Source organism: Sciurus carolinensis, chromosome 1 (assembly GCF_902686445.1).
Source record: "Sciurus carolinensis chromosome 1, mSciCar1.2, whole genome shotgun sequence".
Taxonomy (NCBI): Eukaryota; Metazoa; Chordata; class Mammalia; order Rodentia; family Sciuridae; genus Sciurus; species Sciurus carolinensis.
In genome coordinates this window covers 7652757-7672894 of record NC_062213.1, presented here as the reverse complement: position 1 = coordinate 7672894, position 20138 = coordinate 7652757, and the positions used below count along the sequence as shown (strand labels likewise).

Here is a 20138-nt window from a genome sequence, read left to right as displayed (position 1 = left end):
GAAGGAGACAGCCCAGAGACCTCCAGATCAGAGCCCTGACAACCACACACACACAACTCCACCAAAATATCAGATCAAATGCAGTGGCATAGGAAAAGGACATATTATCACTATTAGATACAGTTTGTCTCATTAATGAAAGGTTTATGTAACAAGACAGTTAATGCAATTGACCACTTTGAAACCAAGTATCAAATCATGTATTTATCAGAAATCTCCAAAAGGTTCTTCAGTATAGCAGAAGGAAGGATTGGCTGTAAAAACAAATTCAAGATTAACCAACAAACCAATGATATGCTGCCCACCAGCTCATAAAATATCAATAGACCACTTGTGATGCTATTGGAAGAACCAAAGAATCCAACATGAAAAGGTTGCCTACCAGTTCAGTTGGACTTGGGAAACACCAGACATACAAGTCAGGAGGCTCTGTGAACCCTGACCTTCTCTCTCCCCAAATGTTTTTATACTTTTTGGGCTTGAGCTGTGTTTATTTCTCCTGACACTTGTTCAGAACAGTGTCCCAGCTCCTCTGCCCTTGGGAACTACTTCCCAACCCTTTCTAGTCTGTGCCATGGTTCTCATTCCATCTTCCCGTTGTCCCACCTGAAAATTCTAATATGCAGTTTCAACACTTTGTGCAAGGAATTCTTAGTAAAGTTCATTGTCTAATGACAATGAAGGTCCTTAATAGTATTTCTTAAATCAATCTTTGCCCGAAAAATCGGTTATAATCAGTGGATCTCTTGTATTTTAAGAAATCTTAGTTATGATGATAGGGTTTTTGAGAAATGAATTCATTGCTGAAATTAACAGGCAGCTATAGAAGAAATAATGGAGCTTGAACCAAAAGCCAGATCTGGACGTGAATCCCACCTCGGCCATTTGTTGGGTGACCTTGAGCAGCCACAGTTACCCTGTGAAACCTTGTTGGATTGATAGAGTAGACAGAATATTGCCCACCTCCTGGGATTCTGTGAAATTATGAGATTGCATAGTACTGTGTAGACACAAGGAAGCTCTTGCTGTCTTTCGTTAGGCGAGTGCCACTGAGCGGAAGGGCCTTCTCTTCAGGCAAGACTGCATGTTGGCTGAGTGAGCACACTGGGGGCCTCTGCTCCTGCTGTCACCATCAGCAGCTGTCCTCACGGACGAGCTTGACGTACGGATGTAGCACACCGTTTCTCTTAAACCTTACAGCAGTCTTTTTTTTTTTTTTTTTTTTTTTTTTTTTTTTTGTGGTGCTGGGGATCAAACCCAGGGCGTTGTGCTTGCAAGGCAAGCGCTCTACCAACTGAGCTATCTCCCCAGCCCTTACAGCAGTCTTAAGAAAGATGTCTTCTAGAACAATTTTACAGACGAGAACGTGGAATTAGCTTTGCCCAAGGTAGCCCAGAGTGAGTGCGGAAGCCTGGATTCTGACATGTGTATTTGGCTCCCAGGCTTATCTTCTGAGATGGTCGCAGTGAGATGGGGAAACCTGCTTAGATGAAGGCAGAGTGTAGGAGGGAGGGAGGCGTGGCGTCGGGTGTGCACCACGGGCCACACCAGCACTGGCTCACTGAGCATCGCCAAGACTGCTTGGCACAGGTGACCAGGCATCAGGGGAAGGAGAAAGGCTTGCTGCGCACTACAAAGGTTCTTGTAAACAAAGCATTCCTTTCCTTTGGCTCTGGGTTTTCTTAGAATCTTATAAAAATGCATAGTTTTTTTTTTCCTTTAATTACATAGAACCATCTGCAGCCTTTCAGTGGGAAGGAGTAGCAGGACAGCCATCCTTCTTTTCCAATAAGAAAGCATGGTTAGAGGTCTCTATCAGAAAACTACAGCCACCCAGCACCCCTTAGCTCATAGTGCAGCATCTCTTAGGACTGGGTTAGACTCTGAATAAGGCTGAAATCAGTTCAAGTCGGAAGCTTCTTTTTCTTTCTCGCAGCAACGTAAGCAGCTCTGGGCCCGTATGCTGAGCCTGGGTGGATCAGTGATCAGGCCTCTCCTGCCCAGAACAGAGAACTGTTCAGGCTCATCTCAGTCACACTGGCTATTTCGCCAACTGCTGAGTTGGAGTTCAGGCTGGAGGGAAGAGGAAGACTGGAAAGCTGTGCCTCCTAGGTGCCTGGTCTTCTGCTAGGAAATTACCTGGAAGTTCACTCCTTAAGTTTTCCTGCATTTCATTGACTGCCTCGTCTGCAAAACTGGCTAAGAAACAGAGTGTTTTGAATTTGTATATTATCCCTGGCACTCCTCCCTGTTGTGAGGGATATGTTGGTAGAGAAAAGAAGAAAGTGCATGCTAAATAGGCAGCAAATGCCTATTGTTTGTTCTCCCTGTTACATATAAGTAACAGGGTTTTTTTTTTTTTTCATTTTCCTAAAATATATTGTACATACAGCAAAGAAATTCACACCTCTCTGAAACAAATAGTTCAGCATCTTTACATACACATACACCCACATGTATATACCCATGTGAGCAGGAGAACATTGCCAACTTCAGAAGGTTCTCTCTTTTTCCTTAGATCTTGATTATGAGGTATGTTAGTTCCAATGATCTCCTTTTATCTCCCTGAATTACATGGCTTTTTGAAAAGTGCCTAGACATACCTCTCATTAGTCTGAGATCGTAGTGATGGATAGTTAAATTAGAAGATAGTGAAAAGGGGTGGATGGAAAGAACCTTTGGTAGGAAGTCAGAGTGAGTTGACTTTTGTCCTCACCCTCAACAGCCTAGCCACCTGTCTTTAGAAGAATCATTTTATGTCTCTGGTTAGCTACTTTCTTTTTACCAAGTCAGATGGAATGTTGTTCTGTTGCATGCTTTTCTTTTTTGATTTGTCTGGTTTTTCTCTTAGTTGTCAGATTAGTTTTCTCTTCTTCCAGGAAACCTTCCCTGTCCCTTCAAACTGATCCAGCACCCCACCTCTGGGTTCCCTGGACTCAGGTCCTCAGCATCATCCCACGCCGCTCACTTGCTCCCTTGGGTCTTGCACACAAGATCAGCCGGGTTTCATTGCAAAGACCACACCTTGATTGCTCCACACTCCCAAGGCCACATTCTAGGTACTTTATAAATACCTGTTGAACATATTGAATGAAGAAAGGGGTAGGTAAGTTCCTACCATGGTCCCTTCCCAAAGGGTGATGTAAGAGGAGAGTTTTTCAACCTGCATTTATAAAATAGATGTAATAGCTTCATTGCAAATTTGTTTTAAACATGAAAGATAATTTGTGTAGAACACTTAGCACAATACATGACTCATGAGAGGCAGTGGATAACTGTCAAATGAGGTATTAAGTCTTCAAATTCCAAGTGACCCTGAACTTGTAGCCTGAAGGCCAGCAGACAGGCCACATGACCTTTCAAGATGGATTTCTTCCCTTTGATGCAGCAAAGTACTAGTAAGTTCTGCACTTCGTCATGGAGGTAAAATTTAGAAGCAAATTATAGTAGAGAGGAAAAAACAGCTGTAAGAGGCAAACATGTCTCCAATTCTCTGGCCAACCTGTGTCCACATTTAAAACACCTTATGGACAAAGAGATTGTTACATCTGAAATTGGGTTTTGAAAAATAATAACAATAGAGTTGAGAATAATAGATGTCATTTATTTTGCATTAAAAGGCAGGCCAGTGAAAGTGTTTCGTGTATGTGAACTCATTGAATTCTCACTCATTCATCATCACCCTGTTTCATAAGACACAGCTGCAGGAATTACTTATCAAGCAGTAACTGTAAGCCAGATACTTCATTTATTCATTCCTTCTTTTAGTGTTTTTATTGATCACCACTTATGTCTGAGCCACTTCTGAAAGTAAGAACTCAAGATTTAACTGCCTGCCCAAGATTACATTGCTTTTAAAGAGAGGAACAGAACTCCAAACTAATTGACCTTTAATCTAAACTCTGGGCTCTTAATCATTAACTCTACTGCGTGTCCATAATGATAATTGATTCTGTTCATAAAATGCTTTCATATAGTCTTACCTGATCCTCCAACAGCCATTTGAAACAGATGGCATGTGAGAGGAGAGTCATCTGTTTGAAGCGCAAGTGGGCAGGGGACTGGCTGAAATAGGCCTTTGGCCTGCCTGGGCCACATGAGCCCATGCGGTGTCTGAGCTTGGGTCCTGCAGGTGCTGTGAGAGCAGGTGCTAGCCCCCATGTAGCACCGTGTCCCTCCCTCCCTCCTGTCAGGCTTCTGACCACGCACAGCACACACCTACCCAGATGACCACTGTGGGGAAGGTTTTGGGAAAGGTCTCAGATGAGACCGGGAAAGGTAACAGTAATGGTAAGAACTTGCAGCTGTGATTGGGTAAAAGCGGGGCACATACACGTGTTTCTGGATCAGGCAGCCGAGAAGTGGCCCCCATGAGGTGGGGAGCTACCAGGTGATGTGTCGTGGGGAGGAGGCATGTCTGGTGCAAAGCACGTGCCATTGTTACCAGAGCGCCGCAGAGCATGTGTCGCAGAGATGGCTGTGCTTCCCTTTCCCAGGAAGACCCTGGGTTTAGGAAACTCACTTCCAGGAGTGTCTGACTGGTTGCTCGTTGCTGATTTGGGGAACAAGGAACCTTAACCTCAGAGGAATTGAGAACATGCTTGGCATTGATGCAGATTTTGTTCTCATCTTGCCTTTGCCATTTGCCACCCTTCTGACTTTGAGGACATTTCTTAACCTATCAGATCTGGGATTTTTCTCATTTGTGAAATGGGAATTATAAAATCTGCTTCAAAATCACGACATGTAATATGTGTGCATATGTACGTATTTGCTTGTGTGTGTCCAGTGTCACTTTATGCATTTTTAGTTACCTGCTATCAGCCACGGTCTGAAAATATTGAATGAAAAGTTGCATAAGTGAGCAATTCATACATTTCAGGTTGTGCACTGTTGTGTGTGATGCAGGCTCATGCAGTCCTGTCTCCTCCTGTGCCTTTGCCTGGTGCTGTGCACTGTCCATGCTGTCTGTCCCTCCGTGGCTGTCTCTGTTGGCAGATCCACTGTGCTTGTGTCTCAGTGACCCTTACTGTACCTAACAGTGACACTAAAGTGCAAGAGTAGTGATGCTGGCCGTTCGGATATGCCCTAGAGAAGACATAAAGTGGTTCCTTTTAGTGAAAAGGCGAGAGTGCAAAAGTAACGAGGAAAGAAAATAAATGCACATGCTGAGGTTGCCAAACCCCAGCAAGACTTTGTCTTCAGTCCATGAAACTCTACTTTGACAGCTGCATCCCAAACTTCAGAGATGATGGACACAGGTTATGATGATGGTGCTCAGTTGAGATAGAAAGGGGGTGCCAGAGGACTTGGAACTGTCCACAGTTCAAGCATCTGCTAGGGGCCTCAGAACCCACCCCCACAGGTCAGGGGGAGCCCCTGCGTCTGCATCCTTTCTCTTACCATAGAACCTAAAAGACCATGTATATTTCTCTTAGAGAAATTTATACAGGAAAACTAATATTAATGCTACAATAAAATTCAGATTAGAATACCCCTTAGTTTTACAAACTAACATGGCTATTAATTATTTAAATATATTTGGCCGATTTATTAAAGAGAAAGGAATGGACCTGTTTCTCATTGGTCATTTTAAAATTGTTTTGTTTCTAAAAAAAAAAAAAAAAAATGAAGTCTAAATTTTTAGTTATAATTTTTAAAGACTTTACATTTGTAGAAGTTTTAATTCACAGAAAAATTAAGAAAAAAGTACAAAGAATTCCTTTACAGTCTTGTCCTGCAGTGAACCAGAATTTTGTTAATTCCTAATTATTTTAATGGAGAGGAGAAATAATTCCTCATTGTTTTAAGCCATACGTTTCACATATTCCTTTTGCTGAATCTTATTTCATAGCTCAAGAAACATGGCAGAATTATTTTACTGGTTTTCTGCTTTCTCTCTGCCCGACAGCCTTATGATGGGTGTTCTCCTCACCGTGCAGCCTCACGGTCATGGCCAGGCTTGCGGTGCCAATTGGAAAGGTCTGTGACTGGAACATCAGACCACCCTGCCTGTGCCCAATAGAGACAGGGATCTCCTGATTGAAGTACAAATCTGGTCTGGCCTTTTAAATTGAAAAATATTTAAATATTCCAGTTGTAGGCATACCTTGGAGATACTGTGGGCTTAGTTCCCCAGTACCCCAGCAACATGAATACTGAAATAAAGAAAAGCTATGTTTACACTATTCTGTAGTCTATTAAGTGTTCAATAGCACCATGCCTAAAAAAGCAGCATACACTCCTTAATTAAAAAATATTGCTAAAAAATGCTGGCAATCATCTGAACCATCAGTGAGTCATGATCCTTTGCTGGTGGAAGCTGCTGGCTGCCCAGGGTGGTGGTTGCTGAGGGGTGGGGTAGCCATGGCAGTTTCCTCAAATGAGACAGCATGCAGTTTGCATCCACAAGAAGCAGTGCCTTATCTGTGGCAACCATAGCCTTCCAAAATGGATTTCTTGAATAATAAGATTTGAAATCTCCATGGAAGAGTGCTCTGTATCACATGATGCTGCTTGATGGCATAACCACAGAAGAACATCTTCCAAAATTGCAATTAATATTCTCAAACTCTACTCCTACTCTATCAAACAAGTTCATATAATATTCTGAGTCCTTTATTGTCATTTCAACTTTGTCCGAAGCATCTTCCCCAGAACTAAATTCAAGAAACTGTTTCTTTGCTTGTCCATAGAAGCAACTCCTGGTCCATTGTGTCGTGTCGTGAGAGGGTAGCCACTTGGCCACGTGCCTTGGCCTCTCTCCTCATTCTAATTCTTTTTACCACATTTGCAGTTAGTCATCCTCTGAAGTCTTGAGCCCTCAAATTCATCCGCCTGTATTAAAACATGGATATTTTTTCTCCTCCTCCCAGACATTCTTAGTGGCATTGAATGGTGACTCCTTTGTGGTTTTCATTTTACTTTGTCCAAATCCATCAGAGGACTCTCTATGGCAGAACTATACCCTTACAAAATGAATTTCTTAACCAATCAAACTTGAAAGTTGAAATTACTCCTTGATCCCTGGTGCGGAATGGATGCCGCATTAGCAGGCATGGCAACATGAATCTTGCGCATCTCCATCTGGGCTCTTAGGTGACCAGGAGCAATGTCAGTGAGCAGTGGTATTGTAACCAATCTCTTTTTTAGTAACAGGTCTCAAGGGTGGTCTTTGGATACTCAGTAAACCAAGCCCTAAGCAGACGTGCTGCCATCCAGGCTTTGGCAGAGTAGGTGTAGAGAAGCCCTGAAGGGCCCTCGGTCTGGGGGGCCTGTGAGCACTGACTTCAGCCTGCTGCCTTGCCCCTGACCAAACTGCTGTGCAGCTCTGAAGCTGGCGCTGACTTCTGCTCTCCAGCTGTGGAAGTCCAGGTGCATCTTCTGACAGAGGTTGCTGCGTCTGCACGGGGAGCACACCACGCAGCGCGGCCGCCCCACTGACTCCTGGGCTGGATCTCCTGGTGACGAGCTGCAGCTCCAGCACCTGCTGCTTCCCCCTGCACTTCTGTGGAGCCACCCTCTGCCGCCTCCGGGCTTTCTTCTGCAGCTTCTCGTCTCTCTCAGCCTTCACAGAACTGAAGAGAGGGCCTTGCTCTGGGTAGGATTGGCTTGTGGGATGCCCTGGTGGTTGGATGCCCTGGCGAGACCACGAAGCTGCCTCACTCAGCACTAAGGTGTCTCACTTTCTTGTCATTCAGGCACTCACTGGAGCTGTGCTTTTAATGTCCTTTTCCTTTGCATTATTACAACTTGGCTGTTTGGCAAAAGAGGCCTCACTTTTGACCTGTCTCGACATTCACATTCCTTCCTTGAGAAGCTTGCTCTTTGCTACCTTTCAATTTAAGCTAAGAGACCTGTGGCTCTTCCTTTAAGTTGAACACTTAGCAGCCATGATTTCAGTAATGTCGTGTCTCAGAGACTGAGGAGGCCTGAGAGTTGGTTGGGCAGCCAGAACACATACAGCATTTGCCCATGAATTTTGCCCTCTTACACAAGCACAGTCCATGGTGTCCCAAAAGATCATAGCCATAGGACACAATAATAGACATAATAGTAAAGAAAAATTTGAAATATGGTACATATTACTAGCACATGACCATAGCCACAAATCTCTGTTACTAGGCTGTTTGTGGAGGCATGGACAGAGCTTTCGATTGGTGCACGTGGTCACTTTTGTCTTGTTTTTAGAGTGCTGCTCTGTGTCAGGTGTTAAGTACTGAAGATCAAGTATGAAGTAGTGTGGTTCCTATCTCATGCTCTATGGCCCTTACTTCAAAATAATGTGTCTGCTTCAGACGGAGGTGTTGAGAATCAAAGGATCATCCACATGCATTGCAAACTAGAACAGCCTTTTAAAAAGAAAGGAAGATTAAGTCGAGAGAAGGGACGAAGAGTGCACACCTGCTCCAATACCCTCCTCCTTAAATTCACAAGGAGTATCAAGAAAAAAATTTGAAAGTTTCCCGAGAAAAAGAAAAGAGATAAAGCCAGATCTATGAGAAAACAAAATCAGATAGAGGGCCTTCCGGAGGAGGCTGTGCAGTTGAGGGAAGAGCGTCACAGTGCGAGTGGCTCAGCGTGAAGAGCTGCCTCGGGGGCAGTGTGCAGGCCACCTCGGTGCCTGGCAGTGCAGTGTGCCCAGGCAAGAGCTGTGGCCAGGCGAGGCCACGCCTCCCGTGGCACCGCCCTCTAGCGGGGGCCAGGAGCCCCAGATACAGATCTCCCACCCTGTGGTACACTCTGTCCCCTTCCATAGCCACCAAAACAAAGCACTTAAAACAAGGTGTAGCATCCAGAAACAAGCAGAGGAGAATCTCAGAAGCAAGAATTAATCTATATCTAGAATTTACAAAGTGTTTAAAGAATTAATACCTAGAGTGAACAGATCTCAGAGTAGAAGATTTTAAAAACAAAAACAAATGACTGACTGCAAAATAAGTCGTGCTCCAGATGGATGGGAAGACAGAGCAGCCTGTTAGGAACTCGGGGATTCCGAAGTTAGCACATGACTGAGAACTGAGAGCCGGGAGAGCCGGAGCAGGCAGGGCTGGCACCAGCAGGGAGCCCCGGGGTCGCCAGAACAGGAGGGCAGAGCCAGCCCTGGGGAGGAGAGAGGACGTGGATGAGGGAAAAGAGTCTGCCCGTCATGTTGAGGGCACAGTGTATGCCACAGAGTGACTGCAGCAGCCACACCAGCGGTGAGGGCGGGGAGGTGGGAGGAAACCAGCCCTGTGAATAAACACAGCTTTCTCATCAAGAGGATAACCGCGCCTGATGGGTGGGGCACACCTGTAATCCCAGCCATTTGGGAGGCTGAGGCAGGAGGATCACAAGTTCAAGGCCAGCCTCAGCAGCTTAGCAAGACCAGGTCTCAAAAGTAAGAGAGCTGGGGCTGGGGCTCAGTGGTAAAGCAACCCTGGGTTGAATTCCTAGGATCAAAAAAACAAAAAAGCTAATCCTCTGACTCCTTAACATTCCAGTGAGAAGGAGGCAGCCTGGTATGGGTGTCAGACAGGCCTGATTGCCCTTATGGCCTTGGTCCCCACAGATTGTCTGTGGAGAGTCCTTAGACTTCTGAGGGCTTTGTTTTCTTGTGTGTAAAGAAGATAGAATAATATCCACCCCATAGAATTGTCCTGAGTTTAAATGAGATTTTTGCATATAAAATATTTGCATTATTAAGATGTAATAATTATGGGCTAGAGGTGTAATCACATACTAGTGCCTTTTTGTGTCAGGTGAGTTAAATATGCCTCCTTTGAGAGTTCATGAGACACTTTGCAGTGTGACCTCCTACTTCTTGGAGCTCTCCTCCTCTTTCAGTTGCTTAACTACTCTGGCACCTTGGTTAAGAAGCCTCCTCCTTCATCCCTCCTTCCTGCCTCCCTGCAGAACCAGACTCTGATCCCAGGCACACCTGGGTGCTGGGCATGCCTCTGCACTCGGCTTACATCTGTCCTACTGAAGTGTGTTTGCACACCTTCCCTGGCTTCTCGACACCAGAGATCAACACATACTGGTTTATGCATCTGCATTTTCCAACACCATTTTTGGACATAGTAAGAACCCAGAAATGTCTGCTGAACACATGACTGCACCTTAGCTTGGGACTTCATTATGCTTTTTTATTCCAAGTCTATTCAGCATTACAAGAGTAACTGCTGGTAAGTGCCCCCATCTTAGGCCCTTTAGAATTGAAGGAGAGGGAGATGCTTCTTATTCAACTTGGCCAACTAATATCACTTTTTCTTTTCTCAATTGTACCAGGTGCACAGTTTTTCAACAATTGTGTGTTGTAATCCGGTCAGTCAGTGTAGTAAACCAGTGTTTACTGAGTGTGCCTGCTGTAGTCCAGGCTGCTCTGAGGGAGTTAAGGTTTGTCTGTGAATACAGCAGACACAAACCTCTCCCTTAGAGAACACGCACCATAAACAGATGTGTGGTATGTTTGGAAAGGGGCACATGCAGAGGATCAGGATGTCCAGGGTAGGGGACTGACCGCGGTTTTCATCCAGGCAGACCTTGCTGAAGTGGGATCTTTTGAACACCGATGAGAAAGGTGAAGTTTGCCATGGAGATATTTGCAGGTTAGAGTATTCCTAGCAAAGGAAACAGCCTGTAACAGGAATAGCTCCACACCTTTTGTCCTCAGCACACAAGATAAATTCGTTGTCAACTGAAATTTAAGAAGCTTCAGTGGAACAGATTTAGGGATAAGGTCAGAGGCTTAGTGTAGTTTTGGCCTTGTTAAATTTGAGCTGTTTGTTAGACTTGGAAGTTGAGATGTTAAGTAGGCAGTTCGAACATAAATGTAAAGCTTAGGAGAAATAACTAGACAGAAGACATAAATTTGGGAGTTTGTGCTATTTGGATTTATTTAAAGCCAAGGAATTTGTTTGTATACAAAGAAGGAAAAGGGCCAGGGTCTGAACTCCCGAGCACTCCAACTCCCAGGGAGAAGAGGAAAGAGCAGATTGACTGATTACAAGCAGCTAGTGACAAGGAAAGGAAGCCAGGAGTGTACTGTCCTGGAGGCCACATGTCAAAAGGAGTTATCACGACTGTCTTAAAATTACCAATTAGTTCTGTGACCTGAGCACTAGGAATTTGTTATCTTGACAAGGGATAGAAAATGTGAGGGGAGTAGTAAGTATGATTGCAATGGATTTGAAAAGATCAAATAATACTAGAAACTAAAAGAAAATCACAGGAAGTAACACATGAAATTGAAAATTCAAGTTTTTGCTAATGATATGATCCTAGGGTTTACCATGGGAGCAGATGGAGACAGGAAGCAGGATCAATGAACAAGAAGAGTACAGGGGATTAAGAGGCCTGCTTGCTGGAAGGATCATCTGCCCATATGCCAAACTCCCTAGACTCAGGATGGTGCTGCTGCTGGCAGATTGACAGCTAGGCGTTGCCAGAGACATGAAGCTTGGTGGTCTGGAAGTGGTGGTGGTTTACGTGGATGTGGGGGTGGAGGCTTAGTGAGGAGAATATGCACCTTTCTCTAGGCCCAGAGGTACCTTGGCTTTGGGAGGTAGAGACCTAGAGAGGGCTGCCAGAAAGAGTGGTCACTAGAGGAATCAAGTTTGTCCATTGAGCAAGAAGATTTCAGAGACAGAATATATAAGGGACTTAGCATTAATTGAGGCATAAATTCCAGAGGGCATGGTAGAAAGAGCTGCAGAGTTGGGCAGAGGATAAGGACAGCCAGGGGATGTGGAGAACCATAGGCGGCTGGCCATGGAGTGACGTCATGGTCTGGAGCTTCCTGAGCTGCCATGAGTACAAGCAAGGTGCCTGCTGAGATTGGGTCCGCTGGCCGTAAGGTAGAAGTTGGTGGGCGGTGTGAAGAGGTCGAGGAGCAGAGGGGGTACCTGTCAGGAGTTCCTTGCTGACACACTGAACGGTGATCTGGGAGAAGGGCTTCATCCTTCTTGGAGTCCTTGCTCGGTTTGTGGTCCTCCTGCTTCCTCCCTGATGGCAGGCAGAAGACCTTGGGAGATGTGGACTTGGTGCCAGGGCTACAGCTGCACCTTGGCTCCTCTCAGGGAGGACCAGAGGGACACATCCTCTTCCCATGCTCAGGACTGTTTCTTGATCCTGGTTGATGGAATCAAGAGCCACTGCAGCCTGGAATCGTACTGAGCCCTTGGGCTTCCCTTGATCCCTGGTCATGATGGACATGTGGAGGGAGGCTGGAAGGTTTGGAATGTGGCCATAGCACTTGTCCACCCTTGACCTCTTGAGGGAGGGGATGCCCCTCAGTACCTTCTGATAGAGTTGAGGAGTATTCAGCCTCACGTTTTCTTGCCTATTGTTAATATTACAAGTACTATCCATAAATGAAGAGATTTTTAGAGTTTTTCCCCATTTGCCATAGCTTGGATTTTTAGTTTATCCTTGGGAAATAGGACACGTCTTTGGTTAATAGACATTTGAGGTGCAGGAAATGAAATGCTGTGAAAGCAATTCAGATGGAACTGACAGGTGGGAGAATGGGGCTCAGCTGCTCCCAGCTTCTTGGCTTGATGACAGTCTTGCAATAAATAATCAGAAACTGGGTGAAATGATAGCAAATGTCAGTTTCAAGTTTTCACTTGTCAAAACTAAGATTGTCTTATCACCGAACCATTGCTGGACCAGATTACACTACCTTTTATCTTCCTGTTCATTGGAAAACATGTTTCATCTCCCCCACTTTTTTATGCTGAGCTGTGGTAAAGCACTTCACAGACAAATTTCCAGTGTATGCAGATGTTCATTACTGCTCACTTCATTTATGAAAGGAGGCTTAGTTAAGTCTGCAAGTAATTGTTAGACACTTCTGTTTGTTGATCTCAGTAACTTACATTCACAGTTCTGGGTTAAACATTCAAGAACTTAGTAAAAGAATTTCTTTTCAGCTTTCTGAAGAGGTTATTCTCAAATCTGCAACAGAGATAAAAATCTCAAGAATATCAGTTTTCTTTGCCTAAGGTGCCATTTATGTTGTTATTTCTGACCTTTGGAAAGAATACCAAGCTTCATTTAATTTAGTATTGAGTTTCTAAAAAGCATTAGCCAGTTTATTTTCAACAAAATTAGATGTTATTTGACTACTTCCAGGACAGATGCAGTGGATGAACCATGGAAGATGCTTGAGCTGTGGGGGATGAGAGGCATCTAGATGGCCCTTTGCCCGGACGGGCAGACACAGGACCCAGTGAGCAGGAGCCTCCTTCCCCAGGTGGCCCTGCAGACAGAGGCCTAAACTTAGATTCAGGTGTTTTGACTGATATTTACCACTGACGTTGTATCAAAAGACAAGACTTGACAGAATCTGAATTTCTGTTTTCAGGACAAAAAAAGTATTCTATAAAAGCATCCTTATGTTTAAAGCTGTGGTGTCTTGCATAGGAAAGCCGTATTGTTGTTGTTTATGTTGGATTCATTATCTCTTTGACTAGGAAAATTTATTCGCTCTTTTTTCAACTAGTCCTTTTTTCCTCACTTCTGTTTCTTATCCTTTAAAGAAAAATTGGGACCACAGAAGGGGAGAGGAGGGATTTCAGGCCAGAGAGAACTGATACAAGTTGCTCTAATTGTGTAACACTGTTTCCTGTGGACCTGACTTCTGCTGTGAGCATGAGGAGGGGTCATGTGAGACCCAAAGGAGCAAAGAAGAAACTTCTGGAAGAGTGACAGGGCAGGGCAGAGGATGGTAGGACCTCTCAAATGTTGGCCACCATGTGACCAGCAGGCCCCTCCAGCACATGTCCAGCACAAGGCAGTGGCTGCCTTCCCAGCGTGGGGAGCTGTGTGCTAAGTCTCAGGGCCGAGTCTCTACAGTTCTTATGAAGTTAATGAATGAATTCTGTAAAGGGCCCATAAGTCCCCCATCATTCTTTTCTCAGTTAAGTACATAGTGTTCCATCATCTGTTGTAAGAAAAAGTCTTGAATTCTTTTTCATCTCTAATATTTATTTGGTCACCAAGTCCTAGCAGCTTGACCTCAAAAATAACTCAAGTTCATCTCCTCCTTCACCGCTGTCATTTCACTGCACACAGACCAAGCCCTGCTTGTGGATGGAGTGAAGGCCTGCCCACTAGAGGCTGTGGGCATGGTGCATTCCGGGTCCTCTCACACTCCCCTCCTTGCTTCTGGGAATGCCACCCTCAATTTGAAGACCATTTTTTAAAAACTCTGTAGCTTCACGTGTCTCTGTGGAAAAATTGCATGTTGCCATTCAGTGTGATGATCAGCAGTAGTGGTGACTGCTCTGTGCCTGGGCAGCTTTAAGAACCAGTGGCACTGAGCACAGCACATTCCAGCAAGCTTCTGTTAGCGGGACACAGGACTTTGTAGCTCATGCATCACGATATATGAACTTAATTAACTGGTAAGGGTGCAGTTCAATCAGGATAACAAGGTGTGCCCTGTATTCTCCACATGGAAGAAGCGCATCGTATGAGGAATATTCCAGTGTAGGCACTCTATCAACTTATCAGCTTCATCGACAGAACTACTCTGAGACAGACGTCTCGCCCTATTTCCAGCCTTGGCTCTCTGTGCATACTGTTGCTTCTGCCTAGCAGGCCCTTGCTGCCATTGCCTCTTCGCTTCCTTCCCTTCTCCTTGGCCTCTTCACCTCTGCCCTTCTGGCATTTCAGAACACTAAGCAGCTGTCCAGGGCACATGGAGTGGCGGAAGAGCCCCTTCTTGGTGCAGCAGTCCCTCCACACATGCCAGGCCTGGGGGATCAGAACCAGGGAAGGCGTGCTGTGAGGGGAGCTGGCCAGCCCTGACGGGGAGGCTTCTCTTCAGGTGGCATGAGACTGAAGTCTGAGCAGGAGGCAGCCTGGAGGAAGGAGCCCTGCTGGCAGAAGAGGCCTCATGCGGGAGGACCTGTCCCCTTGCTTGTGGGAATCCCACACCGTACCACAGCTGTTGGGATTGTGACTGTGTTCTCATTTACCTGGAAGGGACGCTTGGGCCAGGACCAGGTTAGGTATAACCCAGAGTCGGCGTGTTTGCCTTCCAGCTGTGGAGTATCCGAGCTGTAAGGTAGATGGAGGTCCTCTGTGGCTGGGAGCTCAGTGGACCCGGCGGCTCTCACCACTGCCCAGGGGAGCACTCAGCATAGAGTGCATCTTCACACCCAAGCTGCCCCAGGTGCAGAACAGCTGGATCACTTTCCATTTTGGACACTTCCCTTTTGATTTTTTGAAGCTGAAATGGTGGAAATGAGTGTTTTCCTACAGAATTGAGTAGAAAAGAACGAAGCCTGATAATGTGAGTGGAAGCTTTTCCTCTGTACCCAGAATGCTTATAGTACTTTATCCTAACTTTCCCATGGATCTACTCCTGTCAAAATATGCACCGCTCAAATACGTTGTGTGTATGCATTTTTGCATTATCTGCGGAATGGCAGTGATAACAGGCTTCCTCCCTCTTGCGATCTCAAGGACATTGTAGATAAGAATGTAGGTTTGCCTGTACTTGGAAAAGATTGTCGACCTGTGTGACCCCAGTTTTGTGACTACACTGCTCTCCCACTGTGCATAGGCATTGGTACCCAAGCACCTTTTGTCCACCATTATGGTACTGATAATGCAGTATTACTGATGAAATAAAACATTTAATCTTGGCCCTCGTGTGTATCTTACAAAGTGAAGTGCCCACAGTTCATGCAGTACCAAGTTGTAGAGTAGGAACCTAAGGATGGAAGGAAAACTGCAGCTTCCATCTGTGGAGAGAAGAGGTGCTGGCTGCCTGCCCCGCCCCCACAGCGCCTGGCACAGGGGCCCAGAGCTGCTCACACAAGCAGCACTTCCCGGGCAGGCACTCCCTCTGCGGCTTTGCGTGCACTCAGGGCACTTACTCTGTGTTGATTGACCAGATGTCATAGTTGAGACGCCAAACACTCATATAGATGTTAAAATTGGGGAACTCAGAGAGGGACCTTTGATGATCCTAAAGCTTCTGTCCTACGACTGTCATCTCAGGGAATTTCTTTGACTTTTCAGCCCTGGCCTTTATTAGTTTTTACACTACTTCATTGGTCATGACTTAAAGCTGCCAGATCATTTGTACTAACTATGTGTTCTTTTGTTCGTGCAGTGGGGCTGATTATTACGATTATGGACACGGACTCAGCGAGGAGACCTACGATTCCTATGGTGAGTGAGGGGCAGAGTAGCAGCGTAGGGATAGGCAAGTGGCTGTCAGAAGACCTGAGAGATCCTAACTGGAGGGTGAATTCCTGTTTGTTCTGACTGTGAAACAGCAGCCTCCTCTCAGTTCCTCTGTGCATATCTATTTTCAGAGGCTCCTTTAGTATTTAAATGTAATATTTAAGGAGAACTAAAGACTTGCAGAAAGTTGCATGAATTCAGATTCCAAGCTTAGGTTTCTGTAGGGTCGATAGCCAAGTGCTAATCTAATGTAGTATTGTAGTGGACTGAACTGTGGGCACTTGATAGCATGGGTCTTTTTGAAGTCTCTGCTTCTCGACAGTAAAGGGAAATGAAGCTGTTAAGACGTCATCTCTAGGTGATTCTCCACCCCATCTATATGTTTTAAATCATTTCTAGTCTCAAGTCCTCAGAAAATTACACTGGGAGTTGTTCCATAAAGGTTACGAAAGCACTGGACCAGGGAGAAGAGGGGAGGGTCATCAAGCTCACAGGGAGATAACTGAAATCCTTCTCTTCAGTGGGAGCTGGTAGAGGTGCTCTGGGGAATTCTTGTCCTAAGTCTCAATATGCAGAAAGATGACAGGTGTAATTAAAAGAATTGGTGGCAGCAACAAAATGATAGTGAGAAGCGCCTTTGCCGCAGGGCAGAGAGATCGGGGAAGCCAAGCTTTCTCAGCTGCAGGGCTCTGAGAAGGCTGTGCCCAGTACAGGTGAGTCAGAATCCTGGCTAATGGGTGTTATGACATTTCTCCGAACATAACTGAAAATCCATTTTTCAGTGTTCCTTTTGAAGTACATTTTGTTGTATCATCTGCCTGGAGCTGATGACCGCACCTTGGCTTTCTTCTTTCTTTCTTTCTTTCTTTTTTTTTTTTTTTTGTTATTCATAACAAACACTTAAGAGAAACACGTTGGCTTGCTGACTGCTGTCTACTTAAATTGATGCAAGTTAGCTTGAGGGAATGACGTTGATTGCATGTTCCTATCAAAAGAAGAGGTCATTTTAAGCATTTTTCTTTCACAGCTTTTTAAATTGGTCTCTGTGGACACATGGCTTTTAAATTGCTATGTGTTGCAGCAGGAAGTTAACTGTTTGATGTCAAAGACCTGCAGATAATTTGCTAAAAATCCTGAGGCTGAGCAGGTCTTTATTTTCAGGAGATAAGATGATAGAATGTCCTTTGTTATTCATGGTGGTCCAGTGTGCGTTCAATACGAGAAAGAGAGGAGTTTCCTGGGTGTGCAGCCTGTCCCATCCCCGGACGTGCTGGGGAGGCCCACCTCCTGCCCAGGGCAGCTTCCCCTTAGTCTGTCAATGAAAGGGCCAAAGAGGAGTGAGGCGCCCTTTCTCTCTCTCTCAATCTTCCTGCTCCCATTTCAGTCTCTGGTTTTTCTCTTCTGTTTTCATAGATTATCTGTGTTCTCTTTCCTCATTTTCACTATAAGAAGAAACTGAAATGATCCTTTACCCTTCTGTTTCCCACTCATGAATGTCTTGATGTTTCGCCAAAGGCAGTTGAGTTTGTGCATGAGTTTGTCAGCTGTGGTTGTGTGACTAGTGACAGGAGGTTCTCACAGAGCTGGTTGGCAGTGCAGGTGCAAGCCAGTGTTCTTCCCACGTTGATGGTTTTCTAGTGAGATGATTGTTTCCCAGTGTGTGTGGCTTTTCTAAAGTGAGCCTCTTGTGCTGCTTTTAGGTGCATCAGAAGTGTGTTTCTTGAATGTGACGTCTGCTGTTGGTGTAGGGCGAAGTCGGATTCTGACAGATGAGGCCGCAGGGTCCATGGTGATGATCTAATTGTGACTCATCTTCCCGATTACAGGGCAAGAGGAGTGGACGAACTCAAGACACAAGGCACCTTCAGCGAGGACAGCGAAGGGCATCTACAGAGACCAGCCATATGGCAGATACTGATTGTACTGTCTGATGTTGTGAAATAGCCAATCTCCACCCGTCCTGTATACTGTTCAAAGTAATTTTTTTCTATGAACAATCCCTTTTTAAATAAATCAAAATGCTTAAAATATGAATGGATGGAACTTAAAACTACTTTGTTGAAACATCAACCTGGGCAGGAAAAAAAAGACATGTAAAATTTTGTTATTTCCAGTATGTATATGAAAAAATAGGTCATCAAAAGGAAAAAAATAACTTTGATTAACTAGTGTTAAAACAAATAGGTTTACTAAATATGTTAATCCATTCTTTTAACCTAAGCCTCACCTTTCATTTTAAAGGTTTCCATAGAATTTAGTTATTTTATCTTTCAGCCATATGCTAGTTTTTTTTTTTTCTCTTGCCAACATGCGTAAAAAGGGAAGCCAATTATAAGTGCAAATAATGTGGTATTCTTTTGTAACTCAAGTCTTGAAATGTTCTGTAGTGTTAAGCAAAGTCTCCTCTTGCTTGATACTAAATAAACTTTTGAAAGAAATTTCGTGTGTGTGAGCTAACAATTTCATGTTTTTCTTATTTAAAAAGGCCTTCATAAATAGTTGTAAACAGGGAAAGAATTCCTTTAACAATGCTTGTCATAAAAGGGTCACACTAAATATTGTACAACTTATTTTAAAAGTGGTATAAAATTAAATGTACCATTATATGCTCACAGTAGGTCTAAATGCTGTTTAAAGAGTCCACATGGTATCGAGCTGCTTGAGCGGCACGTTAAAACTACGCAGAACCAAATCTTGTTTTAAAACTGGTTTTAAAATAACTACTGGATTTTCTGGAAAAGATGTGATCAGTTTTCATCTTGTTGAGCGTTTTTTCACTAGTGCAACTTTGGATTTTTTATGAGACTTTTGGTTCCTTAATGAACACCTCGCTCCATGCTGGAAGCAATAAGCACAAAGCTTTTAAAGACTTTCTGACTTGACTAATTGAGGTCCACTCGCCAAGGCTGAGGATGTGTAACCCTTAAACGGTCTTCATTTTCAAAGGTAAATAAATCAAATAAGATTTTAATCTCACTTAATTTATCTTAATATAACTAATAAAACCAGGGAGATTACAACTTAGCAAGTTTCATTATCCATTTTAGAAAGGCTTTAAGATCACCTAAATTATCATTTTAAAAAGTTTAATTTGTTTCAGTAATCTAAAAATCCTTAGTTTAGTCAGTTTAATTGGGGCCAATTATTCCCTATTAAATAAATGTAAAACCTCATAACTAGTTATTTGTAATACATTATTTGGTTAGTAGTTGAGGGCATTCTTAAAACTGACAAAGATTTATAAAGTTATTCTTTAATCGTTTGACTTAGGTTTTGTTTTGTAGATTATATAAAATGTTAATTTTTTATTTTCAAGAGGTTTTCTTCTCTTTATTTTGAGTAAAAAGATCTTTTCTTTTGTTAGGAAATGTCAGCCACCTTGGAATGTCAGAGGGACTGGCCGTGACCTGGAGCAAACCTAGGTAAGAGTCCTACACTGCCATGATGCGAGGAAGGGCTATCTTCCCCATATTGGCTCACAGTGCCACACCAGTGACCCGACAGATTGACTCTGTAGGCCAGAAAGAAGCTGCCTGTGTGTAAACCAGTCAGGCCCAGGAAGCTGCATGGTAAACTACAGAGATTGGAGGCGCAGGCCCTTGAAGTATTTAGATACTCAGATCACTTTCTTCAGTAAACAGCAGCAGCCTGGCCAACAACATGAAAAGGTTTTCCAAATTATTAAGCTGTACAGAAACTGTTCAGCAAACCTAATGAATAATATGATCCCATTTTTATTTTTGTATATATATATGCACACGCAAAAAATTTAGATCTGCGGAAGTTTTTGACAATAATCATCCTAGTCTTATGAAAGTACTTTTTGTGCTACTGAGTTTTGCAAAACAAAGTATTACTTTCATAAGATGAGTGTTATAGAAGGTGCTTTATAAAGTTATTTGACAATTCTTTAACAGAATCCAAAGATACGTAAAGGAAAGGTTGATAAGGAA

At 44.0% G+C, this 20138-nt stretch overlaps 1 protein-coding gene across 1 annotated transcript in view; it reads left to right on the top strand.

Moving 5' to 3' along the window:
• The window catches only part of Khdrbs3 (KH RNA binding domain containing, signal transduction associated 3), a 168275-nt gene that overhangs the window by 142090 nt on the left and 6047 nt on the right, over nucleotides 1–20138 (top strand). Inside the window, exons 8-10 of the mRNA XM_047560381.1 lie at nucleotides 16112–16170; nucleotides 18012–19131; nucleotides 19550–19607. Of these exons, the coding sequence (XP_047416337.1) occupies nucleotides 16112–16170; nucleotides 18012–18103 (151 nt within the window). The 3' untranslated portion in view covers nucleotides 18104–19131; nucleotides 19550–19607. The remainder of the gene's footprint in view (nucleotides 1–16111; nucleotides 16171–18011; nucleotides 19132–19549; nucleotides 19608–20138) is intronic.